General features: G+C 40.1%; 1 protein-coding gene across 1 annotated transcript in view; it reads left to right on the top strand.

Moving 5' to 3' along the window:
• Nucleotides 1-12,972, top strand: part of XRN2 (5'-3' exoribonuclease 2) — a 63,073-nt gene that overhangs the window by 21,419 nt on the left and 28,682 nt on the right. The window contains exons 6-16 of the mRNA XM_081205967.1: nucleotides 37-126; nucleotides 1,258-1,330; nucleotides 2,286-2,336; nucleotides 3,094-3,251; nucleotides 3,875-3,949; nucleotides 5,466-5,599; nucleotides 7,338-7,395; nucleotides 7,485-7,592; nucleotides 8,584-8,628; nucleotides 10,254-10,388; nucleotides 11,645-11,763. Of these exons, the coding sequence (XP_081062093.1) occupies nucleotides 37-126; nucleotides 1,258-1,330; nucleotides 2,286-2,336; nucleotides 3,094-3,251; nucleotides 3,875-3,949; nucleotides 5,466-5,599; nucleotides 7,338-7,395; nucleotides 7,485-7,592; nucleotides 8,584-8,628; nucleotides 10,254-10,388; nucleotides 11,645-11,763 (1,046 nt within the window). The remainder of the gene's footprint in view (nucleotides 1-36; nucleotides 127-1,257; nucleotides 1,331-2,285; nucleotides 2,337-3,093; nucleotides 3,252-3,874; nucleotides 3,950-5,465; nucleotides 5,600-7,337; nucleotides 7,396-7,484; nucleotides 7,593-8,583; nucleotides 8,629-10,253; nucleotides 10,389-11,644; nucleotides 11,764-12,972) is intronic.

The raw sequence follows: 12,972 nt of genomic DNA, 5'->3' as shown, positions 1-12,972 counted from the left end.
TATTTTCCTGTTTTGTATTATTTCCCTGTTCTTTAGGGGACTGAGTTTATGGACAATCTTGCTAAATGCCTTCGCTATTATATTGCTGATCGTTTAAACAATGATCCAGGATGGAAAAACTTGGCAGTAAGTTTCATACCCATATTGTTCAATAAATGGAACTTGTACTATTCTTGACTGATGCAAATGAGTTCCAGAAGATTTTTTAATTGAAGAAGATAAACCAACAGTTTAACATCCAGGTATAGTTTAGGCATTCCCAAGGTGTTTAGCTGTTTTATCTCAGATGTGGAAATTTTGAAAACCTATCATTAGATCACTTCCTCATTTAGCAGTTATAGGCTAAGATCCATAGTCACTTTTGGAGTGTGTGAGCCCAGTGGCATTTTGACCCCACCTGTACCATATCAACTTTGAAACACACCTGGCTTAAAAAGTAGCTTTTCATGTGTGGTGTGACAAGGCAAGATGCGGGGGGTGGGGGTGGGCATGTGCCCGAATATACCTGTGTGCCGTAAGAGGGTCTGGTGTGCCTTGAAAAATTCACTACTAATAACATAAGAGCCCGAGTGGACCAGGCCAAAGCTCTGTCTAGTTCTCTCAGTGACTAGAAGACTCCTATGGGAATCCTGCAAGCAGGACCTGAGCACAGCAGCACTCTCCACACATGCAAGTCCCAACCATGGAGGTCGAGTATAGTCCTCATGGCTAGTAGACAAATTCATGGAGGAAAAGGCTAATAGCCTCTTAAAGCCATCCAAGTTAGTGACCTTCACTACATCTTGTGAGCGAACTCCATAGTTGAACTTTCGGATGTTTGATGCCAATAAAAGGTTTGATGATTATGATGATAGTGGAACTGTGTGCCATGTGAAGAGGCCCTCTATTGCCTTGAAGCGGGAAGGTTCCATGTGCTGGCGCCTCCGCCCCTCATATAGCCTGCTGTATAGCTGATAGGCATGGTAGGATCACCTGGAAAGGCTTTCTGCCTGGGAAAAACGGGGGAGCAGGAGGCATTATTATCCAGACCATCTCATAGTTGTAAGGAGGATGTGTGAATGTTGTTTTGAGGAGTGATGTGTAACTTTGTGCATGAGTGCAGTGCGCTTCCAGTTTTGATTTATTTTTTTTAAATGTCCTAGGTCTTCAGGAACACTGTGCCAAATAACACAAATTAGTAGTAATTTTAATGGTGTTGCAAAGTATTGAGTGTTTCGCTCTACTTTTTATGTTTCCTCTTTGTGGTGATGTTTGTAGGTTATTTTATCTGATGCTAGTGCTCCAGGTGAAGGTGAACACAAAATCATGGATTACATACGAAGGCAAAGAGGTATTTTTTTGCAGTTTCTACAGTAAAAGTTGTATCAACTGATATTAGTAAAAATGGGCTGTTCAATGTGAATAGGTCTACTTTTTCTGAAAATGTTTATGCAAAAGTGCATAAGCAAAACAGATGTGAAAAAGGTGTTTAGAACAGTAAAGAGAGGTGTTTTTTTATGAATCATAAATACTATAGTGGTTTTAGAACATTAGATACAATACAGTACTAGAATTAAAAACATAGAGCAACTTGGAATGAAATATTGACCTTTAAAATGGGAAGGAAGGAGAGAGTGAGGAAGACTGGCCAAGACAACACCAGGGCCTGCTCCAGTTGGGCTTTGGGCTTAATCTTCATGAATTTGGAATCTGATTAAATGGCAAACAATCATTAAATATCCTGGCAGCTACAGGTATTCATATTATCTTGTAAACTGCCCTGAGATCTCTTGATGAAGGGCGGTAGAGTCGTACCTTGGTTCTTGAAGAGAATGCATTCCGGGAGTCCCTTTGACTCCTGGAACCATTCGAAAACCAAGGTGTGGCTTCTGATTGGCTGCAGGAGCATCCTGCAGCCAATCGGAAGCTGTACTGAACGTTTGGCTTCCAAAAATCATTAGAAAACCAGAACAGTCACTTCTCGGTTTCGATTGTTTGGGACCAAGGCGTTTGAGATCCAAGGTACGACTATAAATAGTATTCTGGTGAAAACGCCACTAGGTCTGCCAGTTTTATCAACTTTCTACTTCTGTATTGCCTTTCTGACCTCTAAACTGTCTATTGTGCTTTTGCAATTTATTTATTTATTTATTTATTTTATACACCACCCTTTCCTACCAAAAGAGGCAAGGGCAGCATATGTAATTTTATTCAGCCTTAGAGGTCAGCAATGAGTCTTCAGTAATTATTTCCTTCTGCCTAAGAATAATAAAATGTATCTAACATTTCTTTCTTTTTTGCTTTAGCTCAACCGAATCATGATCCAAACACTCATCACTGTTTGTGTGGTGCTGATGGTAAGTCCATTTCTTAGTTTTCTTCCATTAGTAATTATTCTAGCAGTTAAGTAGAGAATGATTTGTATGGGTCAGTACTGTGTATACTGAGTAAACCACATTTGTAAAATGTGGTAATGCCATCTTGGGGTCTACAGTTATATTTTGGAGGTTACTAAGGTTGTTAAAAAACTTATGTCTACATAATTAACATATTTGTAATTGCTTAGAGCTTTTATTTACAATTAGTTGGTTGGCATCTGTCTGTTTTGGAAGACAATGGAGGAGTACACCTTTGGGTGTGAAGTCAAACTGTTGGAAGGTTACAGCGTCTGCTGTGGCTCTAGAGACCAATACAGGAGAGACATGTTTTATTGCATCTGGGGCAGAAGAAACCATCCAGTTGTGCTGCTTCAGATGCAGCAAGACATTTCTTCTGTCTGCACTCCTCCCAGCAATCATTTCTCCTCTGGGCACTGGTGTAGAGGCATGACCTGACTCTGTTTTCAGGTACTGCGGTCATCTGTTGCGGATTCTCACATGGTGTGGTTGATATTGCCAGCCTTCATAGCATGTTTGCAAGCATCTTTGTAGCGCATGGTTTGCCAATGGGTCTGGTGCCTGAATTTACAGTTAAGCAGTATACATATTCTGTTATGAAAAATAATAATGTTATACTGCTAATTGACATACTTTGTTTTGTTCGGAGGATCATCTGCATTGGCCATTATTGTAGTTATTTACTTAGTATTTGATTTTTGCTTTATTTCTTTTATAGCTGACCTAATTATGTTGGGATTGGCTACACATGAACCAAACTTTACTATAATTAGAGAAGAATTTAAGCCTAATAAACCAAAGCCATGTGCTCTTTGCAACCAGTTTGGACATGAAATTAAGGACTGTCAGGGTCTGCCAAAAGAAAAACAAGGGGAGGTAGGTTGAACAGTTTGCTCACTTTCTCAAGAGCCAGCGCGTTGTGCAAGAGAATGAAGTGATAGGTTTGAATGAAGGAGATTCCTGTTGAGATCCTTCCTTAGTCATGAAGTCATTGTGTGGCTTTGAGTAATCTCTGTCTCTCAGACTAACATTGCAGGTTGGCAACAAGGACATACTGAAACCCATTCTCAACTATTTGTAAAGGAAGGAACACAAAGCAGGATTCATTTCCTTGAAATAAATGTGGTCTAACAAATTATGGGACATGTGGGGAGGGGCAAATCAATTCAGCAGAAATGCCAAAGTGCATTTAAATATTGTGCAGCAAAATGGGAATGGGATGACAGATTAGAGTCAGCTCTGCAAGTTTAGACTTCATCCCCTTGATTTCAGAAACAGTCCCAGATACTCTTACCTGAGAATAAAGCATGCACAGGAATTTTCTGTAATCTTAATTTATTATTGAAGTGGCATTCTGAAACACACCTTTCTAGAGCAAAGAACTTAGTGAATTTAGCAGGACTTAGTTCTGAATAAACATGCTTAGGCCTGTGCTGTGGGAGAAGGCACTCTAAAGTAAAGCTTACATACAAATGGTATACCATTTTTCTCTTTTGTAGCACGATCAATTTGCAGATTGCCCTCCTGGTTCAGAACAAGAATTTATCTTTATTCGCTTATGTGTTTTGAGAGAAGTAAGTAATATTTGGATGTGTTTGAACTAAGGCTGTAATCCTATGCAGTGGGTCTCTGGACCTGTTAAATACAGTGGGACTAACTTCCAAGCCAATGACCACAAGTTGCCATGGCAACCAAAAAATTAATTCTGGCAATTGGCCAGGAGAAGCCATGAGTCTTGCCCTTTGTTTTTTGTTAGCTACCAGCATTTTCCCTGTTAAGCAGCAAGAGGCGGTTTCAGGACATGCTGCTGCTGAATTGTCTTACATTTAATCCTGCCCTGCCTCCTCTTCTCTCATTCCTCTGACTAGGTTGGCATTTTGAAACATGACTTCTATTAGTCAGCTTTGTTCAGCTACCATACAAGGGTTTTGTGTCTTGCTTCTCCAGAGAGTCTTGTCTGCAAGGTCTTTCTCCGTTCCCAGCCTTCGCTCTCTTCTTCCCAGTTGGCACCTCTCTTTCACGCACCCCACTTTCCATCTCAGAAGGGAGGGGGGAACTGCAGAAGTTTCACAAGGGCTCCCCACATATTGTTCTTCAGAGGCTGATAAAGGAACAAAAAAGATGAACTGGGTGTGATGTAAGCTGCAGCAAAGGAAAAAACAAAAATATGGAGGAGACTTTTTTACGGCATGGAAAGATCATGTTCCTAGCCTTTTTAGCCATGACAAACAAGTTAGAGGGAAGGAGAAAATTTTAATTTTGCCAAGCTGCTGGAGGTGAATTTGGAAAAAATCAGGACTGGGGGTTTTGGAGGATGAAATTGTTGGGGGAGGAGATTATTTAATTTCGAGGAAGAGTTATGCAGGAATTCCAGTTTGTGGGGAAAGAGTGTCTTTGCTAGATTCTCACCTTAATTCTGTGAGAGAGACAGATTGCGCTTGCTTGATGGAAATGGCTACTTACCTGAATCTGTAATGGATGGAAAGAGATAAGCATTTTCCATATGCTCTGATAGCTTAGCCATGGTGGTCTAGGCACTGGTAACCTCAAGCTGTATTGCTGCAAGGCATTTTTTGTGAAGCTGCAGCTGCTGCAGAATGCTGGTTATTGACATCACTTTTGAAGAACTTGCACTGGCTTCCAATATGCTACTGGGCCACATTTAAGGTGCCCTTAGCAATTTCAAAGCAGCCTACCTGAAGGGTCACCTTTCTCCTTACATTCTGCATATTCTTTGAGATGGTGGGTGTTATTGTTTTGTCTGTTATTAGAGTTTGTACTTTGTATTTTTATACTGTAAACTGCCCTGTGATCCATGGATCGAGGGTGGTACAAAAATTTAATAAATAAAATATGCTTAAGTCACTTTAGACATCCATTTGGAATGGAAGTGGGACATTTAGCATAGCAGTACCTTTATTGTGGACTTGATGGCCTGCCAGGCAGGTTTTTGTGCCCCACTTTGAGAATTCCCTCGATTTAGTGGTATAGAACTTTATGTATAAATAACTGCACACTAACATTTTATTTCTAGTAGCATCTGTAGAAATGTTTTCCATTTCTCTCTCTCTCTCTCTCAAATAATTCTAGTATTTGGAAAGAGAGCTAACGATGGCCAGTTTGCCTTTCACTTTTGATGTTGAAAGAAGTATCGATGACTGGGTTTTCATGTGTTTCTTTGTGGGAAATGACTTTCTTCCTCATTTACCTTCGTTAGAGATCAGGTATGGAAAGCAGCATTATATGCAAAGTTACTTGATGTGGTGAAAGGTTGTACAATGAATGTTATAAGAACGTGTTTAGGTGTCCAAAAGACTTTGGGCTCTTCCTGTGCAATTTCCCCCTATTTTTCAGAACCAATAGCATACCATAACCTTGTTTTGAAAGTTCCTTCAGTTTCAAAAATGGTTTGCTATGTGGCATAGAGTGGGGCTGATATTTGAAAAGCAAAAGCCTAAAGCCCTCTTTGGTGTACAACATTTCGCTTTTAGATTTAAGGCAACCCTTACCACAAACTGAGTATGTGTGCTGTCTCTGTTTTCCTTAAAAACAAAACAAAACTGTTTTTATTTATTTTCATGGTAGAGAAGAAAATTTTTGAGAAAACAATTGTTACAATAGTAAACAACAAATTACAAACTTTTATCATGCCATGTGTTAAAGTTTCATTTGATTCCTCTAGAGTTCACACCACGTTTTCCCATGAGTGCTGGGTAGATTCCTGCCAGCCTGAACAATTTATGTATTCAGTAAACATTTGCCATACATTATAAAAGGAATATGGATTGTGTTTGCCCTCTTCCGCTCTCACCTGGCATGTTATTTTCTCAGCCAATTCTATTGACCATTCTCTGTTATACCAAGATTTGTAACAATAAAACTTGGTGGTTATGTAGCAATTCCAAGTCTTCAAGATGTGTCATGTAACAATGTTGCCTTGTTCTAGGAACCTTACACAACTCTTCTCAACCTTGGGTTCCCAGATGTTGTTGGACTACAACTCCCACCATCCTCAGCTGGCCAAGGGTGATGGGAGTTGTAGTCCGGAAACGTCTGGAGATTGGAGGTTCCTGCCAATAGGAGCAGAGCAAGAATGGTTTTAGACAAGGGAAAGCTGAGATTCCTGCATTGCAGGGGGTTGGACTAGATGACCATGAGGGTCACTTCCACCTCCACAATTCTGTGGTTCTGTAATAGGGCTTTAGCTGTTCCAAACTTATTAACTACAATTGGTTATCAAGTGTGTGTGATTTGAGGCTTTTAAAATGCATGATGTCATATAAGTAATTACCGTATTTTTCTGTGTATAAGACTAGGGTTTTTTCCTAAAATAATAATGTTAAAAATTAGGGGGCGTCTTATACTCTGGAACACCCCCCCCCACATTTTCTTAAATCTGAGTCCCCAAAAATAGGGACGTCTTATACATGGGGGCATCTTATAGACAGAAAAATACGGTACTTTGTATTGTTTATATTTATCCTGCACATTACATTGAGGCTTCTTGAACGTCTGATTCCTCTGTGCCATGGAGTGGGCCTGGGCTCATTCACTCCCAGTTTAGTCGCAAGCTTACCCTGTCATGTGTACAGGTGGTTGTTGGTGTTTTGCCTTTTTAGTACAGGTGATTCGGAAGTGCTTTCTCCTAAAGTTGAGTTTAGAGGTTTTTTCCAGACCCCTGCCCTTTCTAGTTTCCCATAAGATAATTATAACAACTCTAATGAGTTAGGTCACTGCCCAATTAAAACCTGTTTTCTAGTGAACTTGTGCTGCTTGTCACTGAAGGAAAGCATCCATGGGTTTTCCTTGTTGCCAGTGATATTCATTATGGGAAGGAATGACAGCAGGGACTCTGTGAGATCAGCACTGGTTTACAGATTAGTAACTAAATGCTGGTTCAGACTGTGTGTATACAACATCCTGTAAAATGGCTAAATGAATTCATTTATATTTGTTTCACAGGGAAGGAGCAATTGATCGTCTAGTGAACATTTATAAAAATGTTGTGCACAAAACTGGGGTAAGCCATCTCACCCGCCCACCCCAATTTAATCTCGTGGAACTTTAGGAGAAGGAAAGATAGTTACAGTTCTGTTTTACAATTTACAGGGATACCTTACAGAAAATGGCTATGTCAACTTGCAAAGAGTGCAAATGATCATGTTATCTGTTGGAGAAGTTGAAGATAATATTTTTAAGAAGCGAAAAGATGATGAGGTAAAAGAGTTCCTGTGACATATTTATTGTGTATCTGTGTTTTATAGAGAATAGTTTAATTTAATTACATTATTGAAAACAGTGAGTGTGGTTTATTATTATTCTTCATGTTACTCTAGTATGCAATAAATTAAAAAATCATGTTTTAACCAGAGAAATTAGAGGATAGTTTGCCTCTGTAAGCTGTCAATGAATGTGTGCTGTATCGGCTGTATTTGATTTTTTGAATGGCTGGTTTAATGTTTTTAAGTCAGTTCTGTGAGGAAAGGAAAAGAAACAGGAGCCGTGTTGGCCCATGAGAGAGAGAGAGAGAGAGAGAGAGAGAGAGAGAGAGAGAGAGAGAGAGTGTGAGTGTAAGGAAGCAAAACAAACAATAACTTCATTAGGACCGACAAAAATAATAAATAAGTATGCAAACCTTTGAGTTGAACAGAATACTTTTTTCACTTGAATGTGAGGGGGGGAATGCAAAAACAGAAAAAGATTGTTGCTGGGCAGGGTGTTGCATAAGACATTCTTGGACAAAGAAGCAATGGTAGCTGTCTTACAGCAGACCTCAACTTCAGCTTCCATTATGCTGAGCAACATTTTCCCATTCCCTCCACACCTTTTGATTTTTGCTCAGCGTCCAGTCTGTAAAAGACCTAGTAAACATGAAAGCTTGCACGTTGCTTTGTGATTGACGGTGATATGTTGGGTGTGGAGTGTCTATGTGTGTTATGTGGTAGGAAAGCACCTGGAAATTTAAATAAACAAATGGATACTCCTAAACATTTTTATGAGTATTTTAGTTGGATTCCAGTTTTGTTTAGAACAAGAGCATTTTTTTGTAGCAGGAAGTAGGGAGTTCTGCATATGGCAAGTATGAATAATTGTTTGAGCATTCCCCCCCCCCCCAAGAAATGACCCTAATAAATATTTCTGATGTTTTTGGTTTTTTCCATGTAATTTGTATGGCACACAGTTCTAATATCTTCATTCTTCATTTTAGGAAAATTTCAGAAGAAGGCAGAAGGATAAAAGAAAAAGGATGAAAGTAAATATAGAGCTTCTAGCCCTGTTGTTTTTCCTTGCAACATCCTGATTTAAAACAAATATATCAGTTAGGGTAAAAACAGCCCTAATATGGTTATTTATTTATGTAAGCCAACTTCTTGACCATTTTGAGTTAAAATGTAGGCTCAAAATAAATAAATAATGTTGCAGCTTTTTGTAATACCCATTCTATCCTAAATCACAAACTACTATTGAAGTTTCTCTTGGACGCGTAACATGGGGGCCTTTGAGAAACATGCTTAGTGCTTCATTAGGCTCATGGAACTAGCTGAACAATTATTTATATCTCAACTGTAGCAAATGATCCAGACTCCAAATAACATCTATGTGCATGCCCAAGAACGCATCTGCCCCCATAAGATCTTTGACTCCCCCCCCCTCTTAGTATGAAATCCCACACACTGTGTCTGGACCTACTTTCAGTTAGGAAACTGTCTTGCTGAGCAGCATGGAATGCTGCTTGGGTACATAAACCCCTTAGCTATAGGTTCCTTAGATGCTAGACTAAATTCAAGGCATACAGAACAATCTTATGACTGTTTTTCAGAAGTAAATTCCATTGAATTAAATGAGGCTTTCCATAGGATTGCAATAATAAAGACTTCATATAAAAAAGATCATGTTTTTTCTTGTGCCATTTTTACACTTCCTCACCCTCCCCCCAAAACTTTTTCTGGTAACTTTTATACAACAATTGAAACACCATGTATTCCACTGCTCCCAAGGCACCGGGTGTCAGTTGAACTCCTCTAAGTGTAGTCTTTACGGTAGATTTGTCTTCCCATCACTCTCATATCTCTACTTTAATGCCACCACCTTCCTCACATATGCCACTTGGATTAATAGCAGCTTATTCTAAGGCCAGGTCTCATATTTGATGTGAAACTTGTCAGAATTGTCTAGGAACACTGATGTTCGTGACTTAAATGTCTTCTTATATACATAAAAATATAAGAATGTTGCCATGCTGAAGTTTGGTTGGCTTCTGGCAGGTGGCATGATGAACTACGGCATGACTGCCTTTCTCCTTTGCCGCTGGACTGGTGAAAGGGAAAGTCCAAATCTTTTGCCCCTTCATTTCCCACTCCCCTACTTTTGCCACTGCTGGAAGGGAGGCAGAGAATGAATGAGAGAAAGTGTTTCCCCCCTTGCATCCTCCCCCATCCTCCCACCTCGCTCCTGCTGCCGCTCCAGAGAAAGAAGTGAGCAGGGGCGACAGCCCCTTTTATGCTTAGGATTGTACTGTTACTCTCCTGGTTAGATTTGGAAATGCAGCCTGTGACAGATGGCTAGCACATGTTTAGATTTTGGTTCTAAGCTTATTTCATAGTTGTAACACTTGTTCTGTTCTTTGCAACTGTTTTAGTAATGGAGATAACATAGTGACAAAACTGAAGCACTTTAACCAATCAACTAAAACAATCTAAATCCAAGTGGAAGCATTGGATAAAATGTATTCTGCTACTTACTTATTTTATCAGTGGAACCTTAGGCTTTTGTGTACATAATTGCAGCCTCTGCTGAATCTCAGCATTCAAGAAATATTTCATTCTTGCCTGGAAAATGATGATAAACAATTCTGCTAATGTATGTCTGCTCATCTAGAGGGAACAGCATTCTATGCCTGGTGGCCAGTTCACCCCACAACCTTTGGGGAGGGGAAATAGAGGAAGTCATCAACCAATCAATAATCCAAGACATGCAGCCTTTGAAATGAGAATGCAAGACAGACAGAGCACTGTAAGTGATTGATCTGAACTTTGTCACAAGCATAGAAGTAATGACTAAGTGAGTTTATAGACCTGTGGCTTACTAGTGGCTCAATTTTATTTCTGCAAGTGAATCTCTTTTAAGTACAACTTCAAGTTCTTTTAAATAGCTGTAGGTAAGCAACTGTCTTCTTGAACTTCACTATACATGCCACGCCCTTATTATCTGGGCATGTTTAGCCTGGAGAAGAGGAGGTTAAGGGGTGATATGATAGCCATGTTCAAATATATAAAAGGATGTCACATAGAGGAGGGAGAAAGGTTGTTTTCTGCTGCTCCAGAGAAGCGGACACGGAGCAATGGATCCAAACTACAAGAAAGAAGATTCCACCTAAACATTAGGAAGAACTTCCTGACAGTAAGAGCTGTTCGACAGTGGAATTTGCTGCCCAGGAGTGTGGTGGAGTCTCCTTCTTTGGAGGTCTTTAAGCAGAGGCTTGACAACCGTATGTCAGGAGTGCTCTGATGGTGTTTCCTGCTTGGCAGGGGGTTGGACTCGATGGCCCTTGTGGTCTCTTCCAACTCTACGATTCTATGATTCTATGATTTATTTATTTATTTATTTATTTGAAATATGTACAAAGCATCAGAACAATTATTAAAATAGCTGACTACTCAGAACATTGTAAGCATCTGAACAGGCCTGTTAGCACAAACAAATTTCAAGAGATTGCAGGGGGTTAGAATAGGTGAACCTTGTGGTCCCTTCCAACTCTGAAATTTTATGATTGTATGAAAGTGAGGTGCCTGAGAATTCCAAAGAGAACACAATACTTCTGGTTTCTCTTTATTGTAGTTTTCTACTGTTACCGTATTTTTTGCACCACAACACTCACTTTTTTCCTCCTAAAAAGTAAGGGGAAATGTCTGTGCGTGTTATGGAGGGAATGCCTATGGGTGGCATGCCTACAGATTTTCCTCCTCTAAAAACTACGTGCGTGTTATGGTCGGGTGCGTGTTATAGAGCAAAAAATACGGTAATATTTATTGGTTTTGGCACTCTGAACCTCACCCCCCCCCCCGTGGCTTTTTACATGGAATGGAATGCTACTTGCTCAAAGCCACTTGGGTGCCTGGAACTAGCTTGTACATGATTCTTTTGGATCCCAGCTTCTGCACCTCAATAAAATAGATGGTTCTCTTTTTATTTCTTTATGACAAAGCCATTAATTTTATAAGTGTAATGAAACCTTTTTCCAACTATCTGCCTGACAACTGCATCCCCAGACTCCTTCAGCGTCTCCTAATACGAGTTTCACCTCTGATGGTTCACCATCTCCAGCAGGAGGAATTAAGCGGAAAGCGGAGGACAGTGACAGTGAACCTGAGCCTGAAGATAATATCAGGTGATACATTTGGTACTTTGTTAGTGAATTGTCAAAAGGGATGTCGCCTCATTAATACTGTTTACCCTTTATCTATAGCACCTTCTAATGCTTTTCCACGATCTTTTTATCCACCAATAATTAATGTGGAGGGTTGGGATACTCAGGAAATTCCAGCGAGATGTGTAGGCTATAGCTGTTAAATTTTAAGTGTCTCCATTAGTATGCATGAAGGTTTTCGTCCTAAAAGCTACTACTCCCTTTGAGACTCAGCACCAGATTGGCTAGAGGTTCAATATTCAGCTCAGCAACTGTGAGCAGAATGTCATTATTTTACAGCATAAATGAAACTGTTTAACTCTTAAAGTTCTACAACCAAATCTCTTTACTTAAGGCTTTACTTCAGCTCCTTTGGGGAATTGGATTATTGCTAAAGGATATACTTTTTACTCTCAAAATTCCAGGCTAAAAACCCAGCAGCTCCAGTTTAAGAAGCCTCAAGCTGGAAGCCTCTGCCTGTCAGGGTAGACAATATTTGGCTAAGCAGACCAGTGATTTGATTCTGTATAAGACAGCCTCATGAGTTCATATATTCTTCCGTGTACTCTTAAATATGTCAGAAATTGTGGCATGGATCCAAAGTAGCACAGAGTCACTGCTGCTTGAATATGGGCACCTCTTACAGCAACTCCCCTCTAAAATGCTTTCCAAAAGCTGGGGGATTCTCCATAATAGCTTTTAATGGGGAGCCTGTAGTTTTTTGGAGGACTGATGTACTTTTTTGTGCTTGTTCACAGGGTGAGGGGGTTGGATTCAGAAAATGTATTTTAATATACATGCTTCACTGTTAGGTTAACTGCTCCCTAGAGAAAGGATATTAGTTCCACAAGCAATACTTGGAGCTCCTATTTCCTTCAAATAGCACACAGTTGTACTTCATGCTCACAACAAACTGTGTGGTAGCTTAGGCTGAGAGATGATGAGTTGTCCAAGCTCTCCACCTGCCACACAAATGTCATGGTCAAGCAAGGCCTGGTGACTGAGATCCAAAGAAGCTTCTTGGCACATGTCTCTATGTGTGTACAGAGACACACGCTGGGGAAGGAGTGGTTTCCCTTCCAGCTGAATCTGTTTCTTCTACCGTGTGCCAGAAGGACCTCTGTGAACCTCTATAAAAGCTTCTTAGATGAAGTGAAGGGGGCTGCAGAAGGAAGAGGGGCCCGAAAAGCC

The sequence above is a fragment of the Podarcis bocagei genome, assembly GCF_964188305.1.
Source record: "Podarcis bocagei genome assembly, chromosome: 8".
Taxonomy (NCBI): Eukaryota; Metazoa; Chordata; class Lepidosauria; order Squamata; family Lacertidae; genus Podarcis; species Podarcis bocagei.
This window is presented reverse-complemented; position numbering and strand designations above follow the sequence as displayed.